Here is a 20777-nt window from a genome sequence, read left to right on the forward strand (position 1 = left end):
TTGCTTTGCCAATGGCAATCATGAAGCTGCTCCTATAGTCATGCAGGCAAGTGATTGCATCCACTCGTATGCTTATTAACTAGTTTTTCTGCATGTTCTAGAGCTGCCTCCAGCTCTGGCTAAAAGGTTTTGTCAATGTACTTTTTTTATTCGCAAAAAATGGAATGGAATTCAGATTTAGCAAATGAAGTACAGAAGATAATTAAATGGCATATGAGCAGGAATCCTTTTAACAGGTTTGCTTTGTGGGAAACATTGACTCTGCTTGAGAAACCAGATCTGCTTGATGCCTAAGTAGAGGTCTTCTCCCCCAAGATTACCATGGTTAATAGAAAAAAAAATGTTAATGTTGCTATTACAATTTCCATAGATTGGAGAGTACTGATGAATAGATATAATATTGTTGAGGCAACTTACTGCCCTCCTCCCACAACAAAAAGAGGTTTGTAAATCTGGTGAGAAAATAAATATTGTACCGCTGGATGTGGCATTCTTTCTAGGACTTGACAAGGAAAGATCCAAAAGAATCACACAGCAATGAAACTAGTGAATGGTGATCAACCTTTTATTGAAGCGCTCGTTATGCCACATCCATGTCACTTCTATGCTTGATACAGTGGCCTATTTGGGAAAATCTTGTTTAGATCTGTAGGTTTTTGTGTTGCTGACGAATTTCAGTGTTATAAGTTTGAGTCTAGCTAAGATGTCTGCAAAGTTAGGTTCAGAATGACATTACCTCATATACAAGTTTCAACACAGATGTTTCATTTACAATCACTGATGATTGTGCTTGTCTTTCTGTATGCTGTCATGCCTTCTGTAGTATTAGAGAAGAAATGGAATATACAATCAGTTTGGGATGCATTTAAAGGATACTGCATGCAAATATTTTGATGCAGGCCCCATATTCTGTTGCTTGCCATTACCCCATGGAAGAAGGGTTTTGTTATTACTAAAGGATTAGAAACTATTTTTCATTTAAATATAGAGCTGATATGTTGCTAGATGCACCACCTAAGCACTTCCAGAGGTTAGAGTATCATGTATTGTGCTCATGCCTCTAAGGAGCTGGCAATTTACATTTTTTACATTTTCCACATTATAGCATGATGATACAATTCTGAATTTCTGATGCTTTGCATGCACAGCACAAAATCATTTATGGCATAGCGAAATATACAGCATAAAATGCTATGGAAATTGGACTTTGGCATTTAGATAATTGAATTACTTCTTATAGCTTTTCTAGTACGAAATATACATTTTAACATGCTACTACTGGTGATTGCAATCTAATCCACAAACTAGCATGATATATGGTAGCCAAATTCTTAACAACAACGAGGAACTAATTTTTGCATGATTTACTGGTTTTGTCATTCTTATTACCTCATAATTAATAATTTCAGAATTATTTTATGTTTGATATGCATTGTGTTTAGTGGATACATAAGTTTATCAATGTTTGTTGCCTAATGGGGTACTATACCATTCTGACTTGTCGTGCATCATGGTGATATGCAGAAATATAGTCTAACAAAAGCTGAATGTCATTGATAGGGGCCGATACACGCACAGACCTATGTCACTAACCTTGTGAAGGGGTATTCACTGTATGACATAAAATCATACTGACCGTTGTATGTAATAACACCTTTTATCACTGGTTAGATAGGAAACCTAGTGCTTTATTTCAATAAAAGACTGACAATAGATATAAAGTGTGCTCGAAAAAAAAAGTATGCTTGCAAATTTAATCATATGTTGAAGTAAGAATTATCAGGCTGTTCAGTCTAAGCTAGAACATTCAGGACAGAGATATCAATTTTGAGAATCTAATTTTGTGCAACCCCACCTTCCTCACCACAAAAAAAGCAAACGAAGAAAACCCACCCACCCCATTTTGAAGAAGTTATTACGATCTGATTGAATACCAGTGCAAATATTTGTTATAAATTTAATATATTTGTTGTCGTTTAATTAGCTTTTTCTTTTTCTAAAAAAAAGAATTTAATTTGGAATGCGAAAAGGAAAAGAAAAGGAAAGTTTTTAGAAGAAAGAAGCGGAGAAAAGAGCAGAGAATAAAAGAATGAGCAAAAACAGCAAGAGCGAATATATCGCAACAGTTCAAAAAGAAACTACAAAATTGTAAGATAAGTTTTACATAAGAAGTTTCTTTTCAAAAGTCTGATACATTTTATTCCATTGTAGAACTCTAGAACATTTATTTAATCTCCTGAGTCAAGAGATTTTTTTTTTTTAAATATTTATGAAAATGCTCCATATGTTCTATGAATAAAAGTTGGACTTCGCAATACACAAACATTAAAATGATGATGCAATAGCATGTCATTGTAGAAGTTTCCTTCCGAGTTGCTTTATAAGTTTGGTGGTTGTATCATTCTTCTTGTTGAAGATTGAGCATTATTTGGTTATTTGAAATCTGTGCAGGCATCATATCCAGGGCTACCCATCCATTCGCATTTTCCGCAGAGGGAGTGATGTTAAGTAAGCAGGAAACTAAGCAAAACTTGCCATTTCTTTGGATCATTATTAATCTCATAACATGCAGTTTTATTATTCATGTTTTCTTTTTTAAATAGAAATTGCAGTTCATATCTATGTGAGACTCATCATGCCTTTCCAAGCAACTCTTCTGAGAAGTCTTTAGTGTCACTTATTATTAGTCCAGTAATTATCTAGATTCCAGTTTTATCCTGTTGCCATTCTGTTATTTAAAATTTTGAGCTACATTGCTACTCTTTCGAGCCCTCTTCATATTGCTTATTAATTTATATCACTGTTTCTTAAAAGGTTAATTCGCATAATAGGTCTTCCAAAAATAAAGGTTCAATGTAACAAGTATCAGGGAGAGTATATTATTTAGTTTTAGTTACACATTGAATTATCTTAAGCATGCCCAAATCCTAAATGTTTCTTTCGTACCCTCCTTGAGCACGACCATCTATTTTGATCCCGTAAACGGGGGAATATTTAGCCTGAGATATTTTTCTTTCTTAATATGCATCACCTCTGCTTCTAGAACTCCTACAGTTTGAAAAAAAAATTGTGCTAAAATTCCTCTATGTGAGCCTTCTTTTTGTGCGATATAATTATTAAAAAAATCCTGTTATATGAAGGGCGAAACAAGCAAGCATTGAGTAAATACTTAATGTTATGGGCAACCTAGTCCTGTGAGCTTTGTGCATAAGTAAAATCCGCCTGCAATTTTGTTTTATCTTTTTATCCTGTTGATATGTTTAAAATTGTCTTTGTTACTCTTAAAGTGTTGTCACTCATGCTTGTAAAGTTTCTAGTACTGCATTTTCTACAAGGCTGAATTAGCTTTTGTCGATGCTGTCAATTAACTTCTGCTGTCTTCCATTTTCCTGGGTTAGTAAGTAGTCTTTTAGAATGTTAAGGGTCATGTTGTTATTATCTCATTTTCTGTTTAGTTAAATAATTGCAATTACCGTATCATCTGCCACAGGGAAAATCATGGACACCATGACCATGAATCTTATTATGGAGAACGGGACACAGAAAGTTTAGTTGTGGTATGCTTATTGTTTCAATTTAAATTTGACGTGCAGTAATTAATCATCCGCACTGTCATTGCAAATCAATGCCTCATAATGTACTAGTCTATCATAAGAATTAGGCATATATATTGTCTTTTTATTTGCTAGCCCTGATAACTGGTTGCTCCTGTTCTTAATTTTAGGCAATGGAAATTCTGGTTGCACCTGTTCCAAGAGAGTTCCATAAACAGGCATTGGATGACAAATCTGGTCAAACCATTGATACATCAAAACGACCTGCACCGTTGACTAGTGGGTGTAGAATAGAAGGTTTTGTGCGTGTCAAAAAGGTAAAATAAGCTTCTGCCTTGAATTAATTCACCATTTTGAGTTTGTAGAATCTTCTATAGATGTCTTAGAAAAACAATACTATAGGCTGTTTGGGAGATAATTTCAGAAATGAAAATTATATCATATGCACCAGAATTGATTTGTAGATGATTCAATGTCTTCTTAACTTAGATGTTCTGATATATATGACTAGAACCATTAAACCTTTTCTCATCTAGGTGCGGTGCTGTTCTCTGTGATGAAACTGACAGTTCAACTCACAAAGATGTGATGCATTGACATCAAGTGTCATGCAATTGTTGATTTTTGTGATAAAAGTGTACTCAGAATGGTAAGAATGGCATTTAATTTGTTATCTGGAAGACTAATGTGATGCTTTAGCAAATATATAAATTCGTCCTGGTTAAATTAATTATTCATTTTTCCATATACATTTTACACATTATTATATTTTTCCTTTCTCAAGCTCAAATGAGGACATGAAAGATATAAGCAGACCAACAAAAATGAGGGACAACTAGAGGGGTTTAGATTATGTTAAATAAATGTATAAAGAATGAGGTTGCTGGAGTACCTAATATGAACAACTCTTATTAATGATGTCATTAGAATCAGAGAGACCACACCAAGGATAGAAAGAGTTAACATCTGGTGGATGGAACAAAATAGTGACTTGTTACCATGTTATATTTAATGAGATCAAAGACTAGTATGCTGTGAGCCATCTGCCTCTTCATGTATTTTTTGCATTAGATTGACACAAGTGGTAGCATTGGTTTTTCTAGTGTTGTGCTTCTTCCTTCTCATAAGCCCCTCAAACCCTATTATCAATCAGCACTGTGTTAGCCCTCCCGCCTTTTTGACATCTCTGTTTATTAAATGAAGGAGCATCCATAAACCTGTTTCTAGAGATAATGCATCAACCACGTCAAGGCAGAGATGGTTCATCAGCATTATGGAAAACAATCTTTACACCACAAATTGACAAGTTAATAGTATGCAAACATGCATGTTGGCCTAACCAATTGGTATCTAGAATTTTTGAATTTCACTACTCTCACTACCTATGCATGCCTTCCTATTGTTCTATATCAGCTTCCTATTGTTCTATATCAGCATATGATTCCCCCAACCCGGAATCTTGATTTCGGTCTTCTCAGCTTTACAGAGCAGTAATAGAATGTTCTTTGAAGCTCAAATAATTTGTCTGTTCTTTGTCATTTTCAATCCTAGAGCACCTTGCCTTCGAATATCTCCTGTCTGAAGAGGTAATTGGACTATGGTTTACCTTATTTTTAAAGAGGACAAATACCAAAATAGGATCTGGAGGAAGGACCAGATGTTAGTAATGTATGATGAAGTGTGATTACTAAATATGGCTCAGATTACTTGGGTGAAGCTTGTTGGATATATGTATATCTGGGTATCACCATCTGTTTCATTACAAATTTAGGGTGTTTATTGTTGGCCTGAATATGTCAACGGTGAAGTTGAATAAACCATGGAATTTACTTGTTTTGATGAAGTGTATAATTCTTTTCTATTTCCTGATTATGCAGGTTCCAGGTAACCTTGTCATCTCAGCCCACTCAGGAGCACACTCTTTTGATCCATCTCAAATAAATGTCTCGCATGTCATTTCACAATTTTCATTTGGTAAGCAGCTCTCCCCACAGATGCTGTCTGAAGTGAAGAGGCTATCACCCTTTGTTGGTGGAAGCCATGATCGATTAACAGGCCGATCATACATCACTAATCATGCTGATGATGTTAATGCAAATGCTACTGTAAGTCTTGGAACCATTTCTATGTACTTAAAATTTTCTGATTAATCAGATAACTTGATACTTTTTGATGCTCCATCATGATATCAGAAGTCAACGCATGGTTTAGCATTAGCAGCATGAACACCAAGTGATAACTTATTTGTGAGGAATTGGACAGGAAGTGCAATATTGACTTCCTATTTTTACACTGTTTTGATGTTTCTAATGATAATCACCTGTCAGATGGCAATGAACAGGAGTTATCTGTTTGGACGACGCTGATTATGAAATAGGAGCTTGGCAGGAAGATCTAAATGTACCCTCTTTGGATTTGCAGATTGAGCATTACCTTCAAATTGTAAAGACTGAGACAGCATCAAGAAAATCTTCTCGGGAGTTTAAATTGCTAGAGGAGTATGAGTATACAGCCCACAGTAGTTTGGTGCACAGTCTGCATATTCCTGCTGCCAAATTCCATTTTGAGCCCTCTCCCATGCAGGCTTGTTTCTGACACTTGCATTACACATTTATCAAATTCAAAATCTGTGAGCTTATTTTTATGTTGAATTTTAGGTCTTCGTAACTGAAGTTCCAAAATCCTTCTCACACTTCATTACAAATGTTTGTGCTATCATCGGAGGTGTTTTTACGGTTTGCACTTGATCTCTTTAGATGATTTATTTGGTTTTCTACTGTTGAATGTATATGAAAATTTTGATCTTATGGCATTCAGGTTGCTGGAATATTGGATTCTATCCTGCACAATACAATCCGGCTTATGAGAAAGGTTGAATTAGGGAAACAGTTTTGATGGGCCAAGGTGAAAGTTTGGTTGTAGAAGGGGTCCAAAGTTTTGCTCATTCCCCTAGCTAGCAATTCCGTTTTTATGTTTTTACTCATGGCAGATGAATCTTTTTGTCGCAAGATGCATGCATTGGCCAGTGTAGTTAAAACCGGACAAATGCATGTATTAAAAATATTGGTTCCCAAAACCATTCCTGGAGTCCTCCGATTAGACAAATTCTAACCGTTACTTGCATTAGGGGCAATACTCCTATGGTGAGCGGGTGGGCGTATGGTGTGGGGGGCTTGTGTGGGGGCACGCTTGCAGCGTGTGAGGATGTGCCGGCCGTGTGTGCACATTCTCAGGTGCGAGCATGCGGTGGACGGCGTATTGAGAACCGCAGGCCCTGTATTGGTGAAAGACTCCGCCCTTGTAGAAATAAAAAGAGTAAGTCGAATTCTTGATTGGAACATTTGTTTTCTTTCAGCTGCCATTGATGGACCTTGTGACAGGAATTCTTCATCATCATTATTATGTTAGTTAATACCACCACTAGAGAGAACATTCAAAATTAAGACAATGTTTGAACATAGGTGCTTGTTACATTTCACCTGTACGTTAGTGGCGTGTTTGATACCGTTATTGCTTTTTTTGTTCGAGTTTCTAGGCAGGTCAGCGAAATAGGGCATGAGGATTGGTCCTGGAGATGGAATTTCAACAATAACTTCTGCCGTTCCTAACTTTTATTTTCATTTTTTAAAAGTAATAAATCTTTTCTCTTAATGTTTTAAGGTAAATTTTTTTAAAAAAATTGTTTCACGATATATATTAGTTTAGGCTGGTCCAATTTACCTTTTGGACATTGAGAATAAAAATTGAAAACAAAAGCTACCAAAAGGGCTTTTAGTTTAGTTTGTGTTTTCACCAATGAACGGTGCCTGCGGCTTGTGTTACAAACCGGGATGGCCAGCATCGAAATCAAGCTACTGAAATTTGAAAAATAAATCGAATCATCTCTCATTAACCAAGCTAAGCTTATTATGAGTTATGCAATTTCTCATACGAGCCAAGTAATTAAATTTCACGTACCTTCACCATCAACCAAACAATTGCTCACTCAACCCAAATGAAAAAATTCCAGAAACATAAGCTCTCAACAAAAGACGCTTAAAAAACATAGTAGAATGTCACGAGGAGAGCACCAAGTGTGCCCATAAAGCCCACAACCTTTACAGAAGCCCCATTTGGAGGTGGAGTGGTGGACTCACCAGCAGGAGCTGATTGTGGTACCGGCTCTATCACACCTGAAGGAGGTGCAGGAGGTGATGGAGAAGAAACCGGGGAAGGGGCGCTAGGCTTGTTCCATTGCCACGGCTTGCCATGACCACAACCACAAGCTTCTCGTTCTTTTGGCAGTTTTCTTTGTTTCCACTAATGAAGTAGAAGGAACCTGATCGCGTAAACGTAAATACCGTGTTACCATCATCGAACTGATCAATGAATGATGATGTGTCACAACTATTGTACGCATTCGCATCCACCAGAAGTACCGAGTCCTGGTCGGGTAGGTAGACAAAAACTACAACATTAACAAATATCCAGTGTCAACATGAGCTGTAGATTTTAACCGTCTTCTATTTGAATTGGAAGTGGTGATTGGTTTATTAACTTACGTAGAGAGTCACCAATTTGAAACCGATTTTTTTCGGCCCATTGGTTGAACGACATCGAGTTGGGGTCAGGCACAGACCACCCTTTGGAGCCTCCCACCTTGAATTGTGTTGCAGCAGCCACTGATGCAAGGAGAACAAAGCACAGAAGCACCAAACCATGAGAGTTTGCCATGAAGGAAAAACCGAGTGGAACCAAGGTTCAGGTTGAACTCGGAAAGGAAGTTGTAGTGGTCTGAGGTATTTGTGGGCCTCCTTGCAACCCGAAGTCTAACCTTAAGTTCCTAACCATTATTTTTTGTTTCTTTTTTCCCGCGATATCTTAGCACCTGGAGTAAAGCATATGGGCTCTGTATGTTCAGAATTGTCTTTCAAGTACTTTTGCACCTATTCTGTTGCATTGCTTCCTGGAAGTCATCCTTTGCTTCCAGCCTTCAGAATACTCGTGTCTTGTAAATCAAGGTAGTGGTGTCATAAAACTTGTTGTACATATTGAGTTGGGATGGGCCAGCTCAAGACCCAATCACCCATTCCATGTCGCAACAGGTTAAGATGCAGTTTCACTGGGCTAGACGTAGTGGGTTCAAATATTTGTCATTTTTATCTGGAAGATTAAGATGGATGCCACAAACTTACCTTGAACGCAGTACCGAATGCAGCGTTAAGTCCCGGATGGCATAAAATAGACTCTTTTCTAAAATTATTGGACGGTCTTACGATTTTCTCTTAAAAAAAAAAGGAGGGGGGGGGGGGCGGAAATCTTCCTCAAATGTAGTTGTATGAGCATTTATGCTTTGACGAGGAAAATCCCGCACTTAGTATTTTTCTTTGCTCTCAAGCTGGGAAAGGAACTTCACCTTTCTTTTCGAAGCAAAATTTGTACTGCTGTCGCAACAATCAATCCATCTTTTCCTACATCGGGTCAGCAGCTTATATGCAAAAATGGCCAAGGAAGGCAGAAGCCAAGTTCCCATTCCACCGTCTCTTCTTCTACCCTTGATGAGCCCTTGAAAGAGAGCACCAGAGAGACAGTGGATGTGAGGTTGTGCATATCCTAGGGCTCTGGACCCAAAACCTATTTATAAAGTTTATCCGAATAATCAAGGAGATGAGATGGATTTGAAGATAATTGATGGTAAAAATGTATGGATGATGTGACGTACTTGCGTTTGTCGCTTAATGTACATGGCTTAGCCGGCCAAGTTGAGCACACGCATGTGCATGCACTAGTCTATTTCCCCCAAAACCTCAATTGGTATGTATTTGGAGGTATGTATTAATTTATTTATTAATTAATTAATTTAGTATGTATCATATAGTCATCTATTATATATCGATAAAAAGTATATGCTGAAAATGAGGAAAAAAAAGAATACTATATTTTTTTTAAACACAGAATTGATAACTTCATTAGTAGAAATATTTTTGATTTTTAAATTTATTCTTTAAGATTTATATTAAGAGAAACACATCAAACTATAAAGCTTGTCCCATAATTTTTTCTCTAGTGCCCGCCCCATATGATTTTTATTCTCGTTTAGGTTCCTTTACTTTTCTTTTATTTTCCCTTTTCTCTTTTCTTTTGTTGTCTTTTAGCTTTTTTTCTTTTTCTTCTTCTTATCTTCATTTAGGACTCATTTTGGTTTATGAAATTTTTTTTTCTTGAAATATTATTTTTGGAAAGCTAATTTATGAGAATATGATATCTGAAAAAGTAGTATTAACATAGTTGATTGACATAGAGAAATAACTTATTTTAAAGTGGCTTATTTTGATTAAGCATCCATTTTCTTAAAAAAACTATATAAAATATCTATTATTTCCTTAATATAATGAAAAATCTCATCTATTATGTACATTACATTGCTTGTAAATGAAAAATTATAATGGTTAAGAATATTTTTGGCTAGATCTTAGTGAAGGATTTGAGGCATCGTGATGGAGAGCATATTCATTCTAACTATAGGTCTATTGATGGTTTAAAAGAATGTTTTTGAAAAAAAAATCTTCAATTTTTATTTCATGAGAATTTCAAAATTCTTTTGTCCTCGTGAAGTTTTTTTTTCATAAAATATAAGAATTATTTTTTTATATAGACACCTTTTTGTAACTTGTCTCCATTGAAAACTCCAATAAAATAAAAGAGGCTTTTTTTTTTTATTTTTCATTTTTACCCTCCATTTAAGGCGAACCAAACGTCTCCTTATTTCTTTCCTTTCCCCCCTCTCCCAATCTAATTATAATATAATAATTAGAATTCCAACTGAATATGGACGCAAAGCCATCAATAAAATGTAAATCCAAGTGTGTTTTTTCCTGTCAAAAAGTAACAACGGCCACCAAGAATTTAATTTCAATAAAAATGAAGAAAACAAAGCAATCAAATTCTAACTTTTGCATTGCAGATGGAGCTGCTGTTTCTCGTAAAGACAAAAACGCTTATATCACACGAGACAAGAGTTGACGCATGTAGCTTGAATTTATTGAGAAGGACCACATCCCCCTCCTGCTCCGATGAGGATGTCAAATTTAAGGACCCTGAAATAACATCTGGCAAGAAAGAGGGGTTGGAGATGATCTTCTCGACCTGAAGATCCACCACGGTGCTTATACTCTCTGTTGAACGGGCATCGATGGTGCCTGCCTCGATTGGTGCCAACCCAACCAACACCCCTCGGTAGTAGATGAAAGTCGTCGTGTTATCATACTTAAAGCCTGCATAGTTCCGGTTCCTGATGAGAACATCTAAACCTAACGATATGTTTAGTGACGGAGAGGGTGACAATTGAAATTCTATATTTTGGAGATTCACCGGCGTCGCCACAATTTGCGGTTGCTTTGGTTTGAACATGGTGAAGTATAAGATCACAAGAGTCACAATAAGGAGAATAATGATGATAGACGTCACAAGGCAACAGATCATGAGGCACCTTCGAGTACTTCTCATGATCTCCGAGTCTTGTTGAATCACTACAAAGCAAACCGGCAGCTGCCTCGAGGCTCAAAGCTTGGATATCCTTCAAGAGTCTACGAGGATAAGCCTTGGAGACTTTCCCAGGAATGATGAAGAGGGGATGGAAGTTTGATGGATGGGAAGGGCATACCACGATGCTTGCAAGGTGGGTGCAATTTAAATAAGGGGTGTTCGAAGGCTTTGTCTGGCAGAAGGAATTGATGTTGGTGTTGGGAGTAAGTTTGTGGAGATGAAAACGAAGTGTGGGGTCAGTTGTGGTCAGAATAGAGAGTAGGAAATGGAAGGATGGAGTTTCCTAGATGGCCGTTCCTTGAAGGATCCGTTTGTATTGTGCTGCGCGTTTCTCCCATCTCTTTTGGAGGTTACCCATCTTATGGCTGGAACGTTGGAGCGCAAGGAATGTTGGACGCTGATGGGCCTGAAGACTTCGAAAGAGCTAGCTACCCCATTTCCCGTCTGTATTTAATCCAATCTCCCGTGAACAAGTAACGGGCGATCAGGCACGTCAAGGGCACATGTATGCTGACCATATCAGATCCAACCATCAGATTTGTGTGCTTAAGTGGCAGCTGCTGATTGGTTTGACAGTATAGGGACCTCGCATGTATGTTAATTAGGGCTCAGGTTGAACTCTGAAAGGAAGGCTGAAGGGGCCCAGGTATTTGTAGGCCTCCTTGCAAACCCGAAGTCCAACCTTAAAGTTCGTAACTTTTGTTATTATTATTATTATTTTTTTTTTTTCTTCTCCATGGGGTAAAGCATATGGGCCCTATATATGTCAAGAACCAGAACTTGGCCCCAACTCACAGCCCATCCATCTCTCCACCTCCATGATCTTTTTCTAATTTTCATGACGCGATTTCATGATCTATGTGAGCATGCACTGCCCTCCTTTCCGTTCAGCAAAAAAGAAAAAGAAGGATCACCTTTCTCAATCTGTCTTCGTCTCAAGTTTCAAAGTCGTGCTCTATTTCACCTGATTGTAGTAGTTACTAGCGCTGTGAGAAATCACCAACTACTAATCATACTTGAATGTTCTGCTGGTAAGACCGAATGTATCAAATTTTTTAGACTTGTCACATCTGCAAACTTATCATAAGACGTGGTCCACAATATGACTCGTTTCCAATTGTTCAAGGTCTCTGATATTTGGATTCCTTGACCCAAGTATCAGGTATAGATCCTATTAGAGTCCATTTACAAAATCCTCAGGATCAGGTGAGAAATGGACCCATATTCTCCCTTGTTGGGACTGAAGTAATTATCTAGGACTTGAACCTGTAATTCAGGTATTTTTGTCCATTACCTCTGCAGGGAGTGAGTGTTTTTTACAGCGACGCGCTTGGCGTGTTGCTCCAATATTCTAGAAAAATCAGGCCACTTGATTAGAAAAAGGTGCAAAAAACGATAGTGTAATCTACAGTTCATTCCAACTGATTAACACTACTGCTGCCCAAAATCTAATGCGATGAAGTTACGTGATCCGATAAGGAGAGACCGGTCTACTTGGCACGGCCGGAGTTGAGCTATGTGATACAAGAACCAACCTCCAACCAATGATGAGAAGTAATCAAGGGTCATACAGAGTTTTGGAAGGAACAATGGACATCTGAGATGAGCAATGAGGTGAGATAGAAGAGAAAAGTCTCATATCTGGAGTCTCCTAGCCTTATTTATATAGAGAGGAGGGTGAGAGTCCGTCACGAACTAGTCGCATAATCTTCGACGAGGCTATTATGCCCTTTTCTTTTGTGCTGCTGTAGATGGTCTCATCATTTTTTATCTGATGTTCTGAGATCATGTCAAGGATTCTACATGCCGTATATCACTCAGCTATTAATTGGCCAGGGTGGCAGGCATAATCTCAGTGGGCATCCCATCCAAGTCATATCAAACATCAATATTAAGTTCCCATAAAAAAGATTCAATAAATTCAGAGGAAGTTACCACTGATACTTTTCACATCAGAAGGATCAAACAAATATTTCCGGAAAGTTACCGCTGAACGTTTTCATTAAAACATGACTTCATTTTTGTTTTACTTTCAAACAGGAAAAAGAATATCAAAGTTTAATAGTCGATTTGCAATGATGTTCGCTAGTTCTTTTCAGAAGGAAAATGGTGAAATCACATGATACATAAACTGACACATGTATCTTGACGAACTTAAAGACGATCACTCGCCCTTCGATGCCCAATGATGCTGTAAAATTCAAGGAACCTGAAAAGATATCTTTTAAGAAATGCTTGTTTGTGATCAGGTGGTCCACTTGAAACAGTACCACTGTGCTTATGTTCATTGTTGAACTTGCATCGATTTTTCCTGCCGCGATTAGTGCCTGCCCGATAAGTTCCTCCCGGTAATATATCGAAGTGGTTGCGTTAGCGTACTCAAAGCCTAGAGGATTGGGGTTCATAATGCCAACATCTAAACCTAGTGTTAGATTTAGTGAAGGAGAGGGAAAGAGTCCGAAAGCAAAGTCCTCGATACCAGTTGGCTTCACCTCAACTTCAGGAACCTTTGGCTTGAAGTCATTGAAGGATTGTACATTATTCTTTGCAATGAAACGGAGGGAAGCTTCTTGTTCCGTCCTTTTCCCTTCACAAACGAAGAAAGAGGAGCATAAGATCACAATGAGGGGCAGGACAACGAGGCGAGTTGGGAGGTGACAGAGCTCAAGTCCTCTTCTAGATTCGGCGTTCATCATGGTCATAGGCCTGTTAAAGCGCATTTCAAATGCGAATCGCGAACACCTTCTTTCTCAAAGTTTTGATGCTCCCAAGGGTTCGCCTTTGAAATAGAATTCCATTGGGTTTATAAAGGTCCAGACATTTGAAGCTTACATAATCCCAAATTAATTGTAGCCAAGGAACAGAGCGTTTTTTATGCTCTTGATACCACAGGACAGTATCTAATTCTTGTATACAGTCCTGACCTCCTATAGAAGCCACAGAATGGTTACGAAAAGATAGAAGAAACCGCAAAGGAAATTAAATTTTCATTACATGCTCATTGCTTGCTTCCGCAGGGGGTGATTTAGCTCTCTTTAACTTTTCACTTTTACGTTTCCTTTTTTTTTTTTTTAATTTTATTTATTTATTCTTCATTAAATTTAATCTAATATATATATATATATTAAAATGGATGAGAAGTCTCCGTCTGACACGTGGGCTTTTAGGGAAAGGGGAGGAAGCCACGTAGAAGGCCTCACAATACTAAAGTGGGGAGCCAATGCCTCGTTGATTCGTGCAGAAAAAACAATACCGCACACGGAAGCTTAGATGATGAGGGACATCTGGATGGTGGCCAGAGTGGACGTGGGGCGGGCGGAGAGGGCCGGTGGGGGGCTGACGCCATAGCACATGGCAGCAGGATGTGGGCAGGCAGCGATGGTGTGGGTACTGTTGGAGGTCTAGGTGGACGTAGCAACGGATGGGTGGGGGAGAACGACACTGGAACTGGCAATGATGTCGATGGTGGTGCTAGAGAGGTGAGTGGGATTAGTGGCGGTGGCAGCGGAGCTGGAGGAGGCGGTATACAAGTGGGCGAAGATGGAAAGTATGGTGGAGGGTAGGGGGAAGGGCAAGAGGGCCATCTGGATTGCAGTCAGAGCGGACATGGGGTGAGTGGGGAGGGCCGGTGGGGGGCTGATGCCAATGTACATGACGGTGGGCTATAAGCAAGCAGCAACAGTGCAGGCATTGTTGGAGGCCGAAGCAGACACAGCGGTGGATGGGTGGGAGAGAACGACATTGGAGCTGGCGAGGGAGGTGCTGGCGGCGACGTCGGCAGTGGCGCTGGAGAGGCAGATGGGGCTGGGGGCTGCGGTGGCGACGGAGCTGGAGGGGGTGATATATGAGTGGGTGGAGGTGGAAAGGGTCATGGAGGGGGGAGGGGGGAAGGGGGGAGGAGGGGAAGAGTGGATAGTACTTACTGGAGTGGAAGGATGGTGGAGGGTTGGTTGGGGTTTTGAAAACTTTATTTTTTATCTGACAAAAGATTAACAATAGATCCTAGCTCACCTCACATCAATAATGTGCCTATTGTTTCTCTAACAGAAATTTTTCTTGGTTATTTGCCATGTATGGTTAACCTTTATATTTTGAAATTCTGATATTAGTTATTTATCAAAAAAAAATTAATATTAGTTGGATGCACAGATGCATTATTCTGAGTGATAAAGTCAGAATCAAAAGAATATATTTATTTGAAAAAAAAATATATTTTTTTACTGCTTAAATCAAGAGAATATGTTTGTTTGAAAGTAGCATGTGACTTTGACACTTACAGGTAGTAGTTTCTATCTCATGCATTGTATGGAATCCTAAGCTAGTATATATATATTAAAATGAAAGTTTTTCAGTTGAAAAGCCTTCATTTGCTACGTGTATAAAATACATGTCCCTTCATCTGCCACGCTGAAGAAAAAAACAAAAAAAAAGGGGCTAGAGCTCCCATCGTTTCGGTTCGATCCTTCTCTCCTCGCCGCCTTTGCTCCTGTCTCAACTCCTCTCTCTCTCTCTCTCTCATTTTCTCTCTTTATGGTGGATCAAAAAATGATGGAGAATTCGGAGGTCAAGGCTGGAGTTCTCCACGGTAGGGCACCAAAAGTCTGATTCGAGGGTTTCGCCCAGGGGAATGACGGAGGGTCGTGGGAGGAGTGGGCTGGGAGCGTGGATCCTAGGGTTAGATCCTACACTTTGTGCAGGCACGATGGAGCCGCAGGAAGGGGTCCATGGAAGAAGGTCGATGCCGGGGACGTACAAAAACAACAACTGGGTTGTGATACGATGGTCATTGTCGCTACGGTGGATGAAAAGAAGAAAAGCTCCGCCTCCCCAATATTCCAATCAAATCTTTTTGCGGAGCCACGCTCACCCACCTCCCTTGCCCCTTCTCACCATCCCCCTTCAGTCGGAGCCAATCGGTGGTCACACACACACTCTTTGGAGGAGTTGGATGGAGGCCATTGAAAATTTTTCATAATTTAATACTTTCGGACTTGGTTTGAGAAAAAGTAGGAAGGAGGTGGAAGGAATCGTGAGTATTTGAAGGTGGTTAGCGACGTGTATTGAGAGTCTCCCATCGCTTTATGATCGACTTTATAAGTGGAGCGATCGATGAAAAAGGATGACTGGCGAGGGGGAGACACTGGGCTACCTGTGAGAGGAGAGTGTGGGTGGGGGAGGGGATTGTAGGGGAAGAAAACCCTTGCGCACAAAATCAGAACAGGCAGCAAAATGGGATTTTTGTTTGCTTTTCCATTGTAGGCGACGATGGCATACATAATGATCTTTTTTTTTTTGGTACAGTTGCACACATAATAGAATTTTAACCAATGCTATTTAAAATAAATTTAGTATTAAAAAATATATTCTGAGCTTATCTAATCAAATTCTATTTGGGAGATGAGTAAAGGTGAGCTTATCCCATTTAAGTTGACTTAATCGATCGTTGGTTAGATTTTTTTTAAAAAAAATAAAATTACATCCATTTTTATTTGATAAAATGACTAAAAATAAAAATAGTAAGAAAATAATAAATTGAGAAAAAAATTTATAGAATCAAAACTGCCGATTCTTTACAAGATTTGTTTAATAATTTATAATGCACGCTATACATAAAATATAAAATTTTAATTATTTTAATTATTTTTAAAATATATAATAAAATAAAATAAATAAATAAAATAAAATATTATTTTAAAAAAAATCACATCTCATGCAACGTATGAAATTATAAACTAGTATATATATATATATAAAAACAGAGACATCTGTCTCCGTTTGACACTTGGGTTTTTGGTATAAGCGGAGTGGGCCGCACGTGGCGTTGCATTTTTGAGAAAAGGGGATACTCAAATTGTCTTGGGCCGATGGAGGTTTTCGAAGAGAGGAGACCCTGAAAGGGGGTCCGAGCAATGCTAACGGGGAGCTTGAAGATGCTGGCGGCAGAGAAGGAGGGGGAGGAGTGGTTCTTGCACTTGAGATAGAGCTGGAGGATGTAGAGGAGGAGGGAGCCAAGGATGAGGCCCCCTCGGCTCTTAACGATGCCCTGGAGTGGGACTGCGAGCCACATTATCGTGCCCCATCTATCGGACAGTCGGGTTTGGGCGGTGTTCTCCTCCTCACCAGCGGACTTCGGAGAGAGGGGACGGGCCATTGGGGGAGAGTGAGGAGGAGGGTTTAGGAGAGACTTTCCGTTGGATTTGACGACCAATTATTATTTAATTATTTTTTACTTTAAATCCGGCAAGAGTTTGGTAAGCTTAATTCCACTTATTGGAGAGAACGACGGGAAGAGGAGGGAGAGAATTTTGCCGGACTACACGTGTTCTCCGTGGTATTTAGATTTTTTTGGAGCTGGGCAAATCGATGGGCTTACCAGAACATTCTTGCTCCTTCTCGAAATTACTCGCGAGCCTGGTCAAATTTGTATTAAAAAAAAAAAAAAAAAAGATGGTGTCAACTTATGGATGGGTGGGCATTTGGGTGTTGACGGGTTGTCTTTTTTTTTTTTTTTTGGTTTGATAGAATTGGGAAACTTTATTTATGGAGTATTAAAAGTTACAGAGCCAAAAAATGAAGCCCAGCGTACAGATGGCTGACAGAGCTGCGCTGCTATGTGTTTAAAAACAGAGACATACAAAACAGTTTCTAAAGGTAACATGACCAGAATTTACATGTAAAAAGGCAAAAACACAGTAAGATTGCTAGAGCACTTGCGAACATGGCAGGCAGCAGTAGCATATTAGAAGAGTAATGTGAAGGAAGTGAAGATACGTGACAGACATTCAGGCCCATCAGTTATATGCAGCAGTGAAACATCATTTGGGACATTTAATTCATAGCGACTAAAAGCTTCAGAAATGGGAGATAAATAAATTAGACATCCATTCCCATCGGTAGTCACTTGCAGTCGAACATCATTTGGGATGAAATAAATATGGCAGCAGGATCGATGTAAGCAGCAACGTCCATACAAGATTTGCAATATGAACCAGACCATACCTGGAAGTGCATAAACAATACCTGAAAGTGCATCTGAATTGAAGAAACGAGAATATTCCAATACCTAATGAATAATGGATATTTGAGATAAGGGCCAGCTCCCAACAGCAACGAAGGTATAAGGAACAATATTTGGGAGGTAAATGAAGTGCCAATCAAAATGCCATAGCTTACGAGTGGAGGAGAGTAATATACAGAGACTGAACCATGCAGTTAAAACATCATCTGGGTATATACTGTGAAAAGGTAACATAAGTGACCAGCAGGTGCCACCCATCATCTCCATCCAGGAACCCATAAATATTATTACCAGCAGCGCAAAGTTAAGAAAGAAGAACATAATTAATTCAATAAACTGAGATGACATGCCTTGCAAGCCCTCCACTATAACAAGTGATTCCCTGTAAGAGTGCCAAGTGCTGGTATAAGTGTGCCAAGAGATAAAGCAGGCATAATCATTAGTATGATTCCCTGTATGCCAAGTAAAGAGTAAAAGCCTGTGAGTTAGAACATGTTGTACAAAGTCAGAAGAAGTAATTCCTTGGCACCAAAAGCAGTAGACAATAGAGAGCTCCCGGGAGCACCAGTAAGCAACTGCAATGACCAATAAGCACTGCTGGATAGTGAAATAAGAAAACAGTGGAGACATTACATATTGAGAAGAGCGGAAATTAAGCAGCAGTACAATATTATAGATATAACCCCTCAGTGTAGAGTGCTTAGGCAATAGATGAGTACTAAATCCCTCCTCGAGGTTCAGTAACATGCTGAATAATCTGAGCAAAGGAGTGAGTGGGTTGTCTTTTGCATTTCTGCTGAGGGAGGCAGTTGGGTTAGACCGAAACAAATATTGTTCAAATTGGATGCTGATCAAAGAGAAAATTTGCTAATTCGAATCTGATCTGATTATTACATGGATCAAAAATTTAGATCTGAATCTAAAGTATTTATTAAACAGATAATCTGATTTGATCTATTTATTAAATAGATTAAATCAGATTCAATGAGTCAAATATGCTAAGCGGATCGGGTAAAATTAATCAAAAATAGATTAAGCAGATTTTAAATAGACCAAGTAGGTTGAGTTATGATCCGATCTAATTATTAAACATATCAAAAGAAACGGTGGATGGAGATTGACAAGTGACCTAGCTTGTGTGGGTGACGGGCTAGAGGACAGTCGCAAGTTTTTTAATAGAGTGGATGATTTACCTAATCTATATTTAATATATATATCAAAATGGTGGCATCAGTTTTTGTCTGCTACGTATGTATTTCTTCTCAAGGCACTATCCATCACGTGTCCAAGATAGCATTTTTTTTCTTCTACCTCCCATAGCTTCCGAAGGCAATTTTTTTTTTTTTTTTTTACTTTGAACCTTCCGCCTCCCATAGCTTTCAAAGGGGAGGAGGAGGGTGGTGTAGGCAAGACGAAAGGCATGATCAGGGTCGGCAAGGCATGTATCCTAGGAGCAAGGTGTGTAGTGCAAGTGATCTGGAGGGAGATAGTGGTGATTGAGGGGTTGAGGGAGGCATGGAGACAGGGGTTGGAGAAATCGGAGGTGGGAAGGAGGCCGAGGGTGACAACAGTATGGAGGTTGCCTCGCAGGAGATGACGGCGGTATGCCTCACCATTGTCTCTGACAGTAGCATCGCCTATGAGCCCAAAGGAAAAAAATATCCAACACAAAACCCTTGCCATCATCTAAGCTTTCGTATCCGGCCACTCCAAGCCTCCCACCTGGTTGGGACTCCTGAGGATGGAAAAAATAGAGGAAAAATGGGGGAAAATATGGAAAAAAACAACAAAAACATAGGAAAGATGGAAAAATATTAAGGATATGACCTTTCTCCACATAGATGATTATTTTTTTCCACTTCTTTTTCTTTTCATTTCATTATTTTTTCAGAGGTACGTGGGAAAGGAGAGTACTTAAGAGATATTAAAGGGGTTTTTGAGGTTTCCATACCATGCATCGTATGAGGTTCTAAGCTAGTTATAATAATTATGACTCAAACTAGCAAAAACAGAATTTAAGTATTTTTTTAAAAAAAAATATCAAGAATCTTTTTGGAAAAGATAGGATCGATCCAAATCTTGAAAGATCGATCAACCATACTTTCCTTTTTTCTTTACTTTATTTTTCTTTCTCCTTCTTTCTTTTTTTCTTTTTCTTCTGCCCTTCATTGAATTATAATATAATAATTACGATTCCAACTAGTAGAAACAAAATCTAAAAGATTCCAACTAGCAAAAACAAAATCTAAGTGCCTTTTCTTAAATTTTTATTAAGGATCTATTCGGAAAAAATAGAATTGGCCTAAACCCTGAAGGATCCATCGACTATGCTTTCTTTTCTTTTTCATTTTATTTTTCTCCCCCTTTATTATTTTTTTCTTTTTCTTCTTCCTTTTTTTATTTATTGCTTACCCTTTTTCTCTTCATTAAATTATAATATAATAATTATGATTCCTACTAGCAGAAATAAAATTTAAATATTTTTATTTTAATTTTACTAAGGATCTATTTGGGGAAGATAGAATTAGCCCAAATTCTGAAGAACCAATCGACCGTGCTTTTCTTTCTTCTTTATTTTATTTCTCTTCTCCATTCTTTTCTTTATTTATTTTTTTTTCTTTCATTGAATTATAATATGATATTATCATTTCAAATAGTAGAAATAAAATTTAAGTACTTTT

General features: G+C 38.5%; 2 protein-coding genes across 4 annotated transcripts in view; one reads left to right on the top strand and one right to left on the bottom strand.

Moving 5' to 3' along the window:
* The window catches only part of LOC105051791 (protein disulfide isomerase-like 5-4), a 28464-nt gene extending 21572 nt beyond the window's left edge, over nucleotides 1-6892 (top strand). For 2 of the 3 annotated variants that reach the window (XM_010932395.2, XM_073252295.1), the window contains 7 exons: nucleotides 2452-2508; nucleotides 3491-3557; nucleotides 3725-3871; nucleotides 5432-5659; nucleotides 5976-6137; nucleotides 6212-6289; nucleotides 6372-6892. In XM_010932395.2, the coding sequence (XP_010930697.1) occupies nucleotides 2452-2508; nucleotides 3491-3557; nucleotides 3725-3871; nucleotides 5432-5659; nucleotides 5976-6137; nucleotides 6212-6289; nucleotides 6372-6449 (817 nt within the window). In that variant the 3' untranslated portion in view covers nucleotides 6450-6892. Of the gene's footprint in view, nucleotides 1-2451; nucleotides 2509-3490; nucleotides 3558-3724; nucleotides 3872-5431; nucleotides 5660-5881; nucleotides 6138-6211; nucleotides 6290-6371 lie in introns of those variants that run through there. The other variant, XM_019846479.3, reaches the window with a different exon arrangement.
* A 550-nt stretch (nucleotides 6893-7442) lies between these two features.
* On the bottom strand, nucleotides 7443-8282 carry LOC105052679 (early nodulin-like protein 9). The gene is given in 3 exon segments (XM_073251349.1): nucleotides 7443-7771; nucleotides 7774-8001; nucleotides 8096-8282. Coding segments are annotated over 3 exon segments (582 nt in total). The 5' UTR covers nucleotides 8268-8282; the 3' UTR covers nucleotides 7443-7589.
* Between the last annotated feature and the right edge of the window lie 12495 nt (nucleotides 8283-20777).

Source organism: Elaeis guineensis, chromosome 2, assembly GCF_000442705.2.
Source record: "Elaeis guineensis isolate ETL-2024a chromosome 2, EG11, whole genome shotgun sequence".
NCBI lineage: Eukaryota > Viridiplantae > Streptophyta > Magnoliopsida > Arecales > Arecaceae > Elaeis > Elaeis guineensis.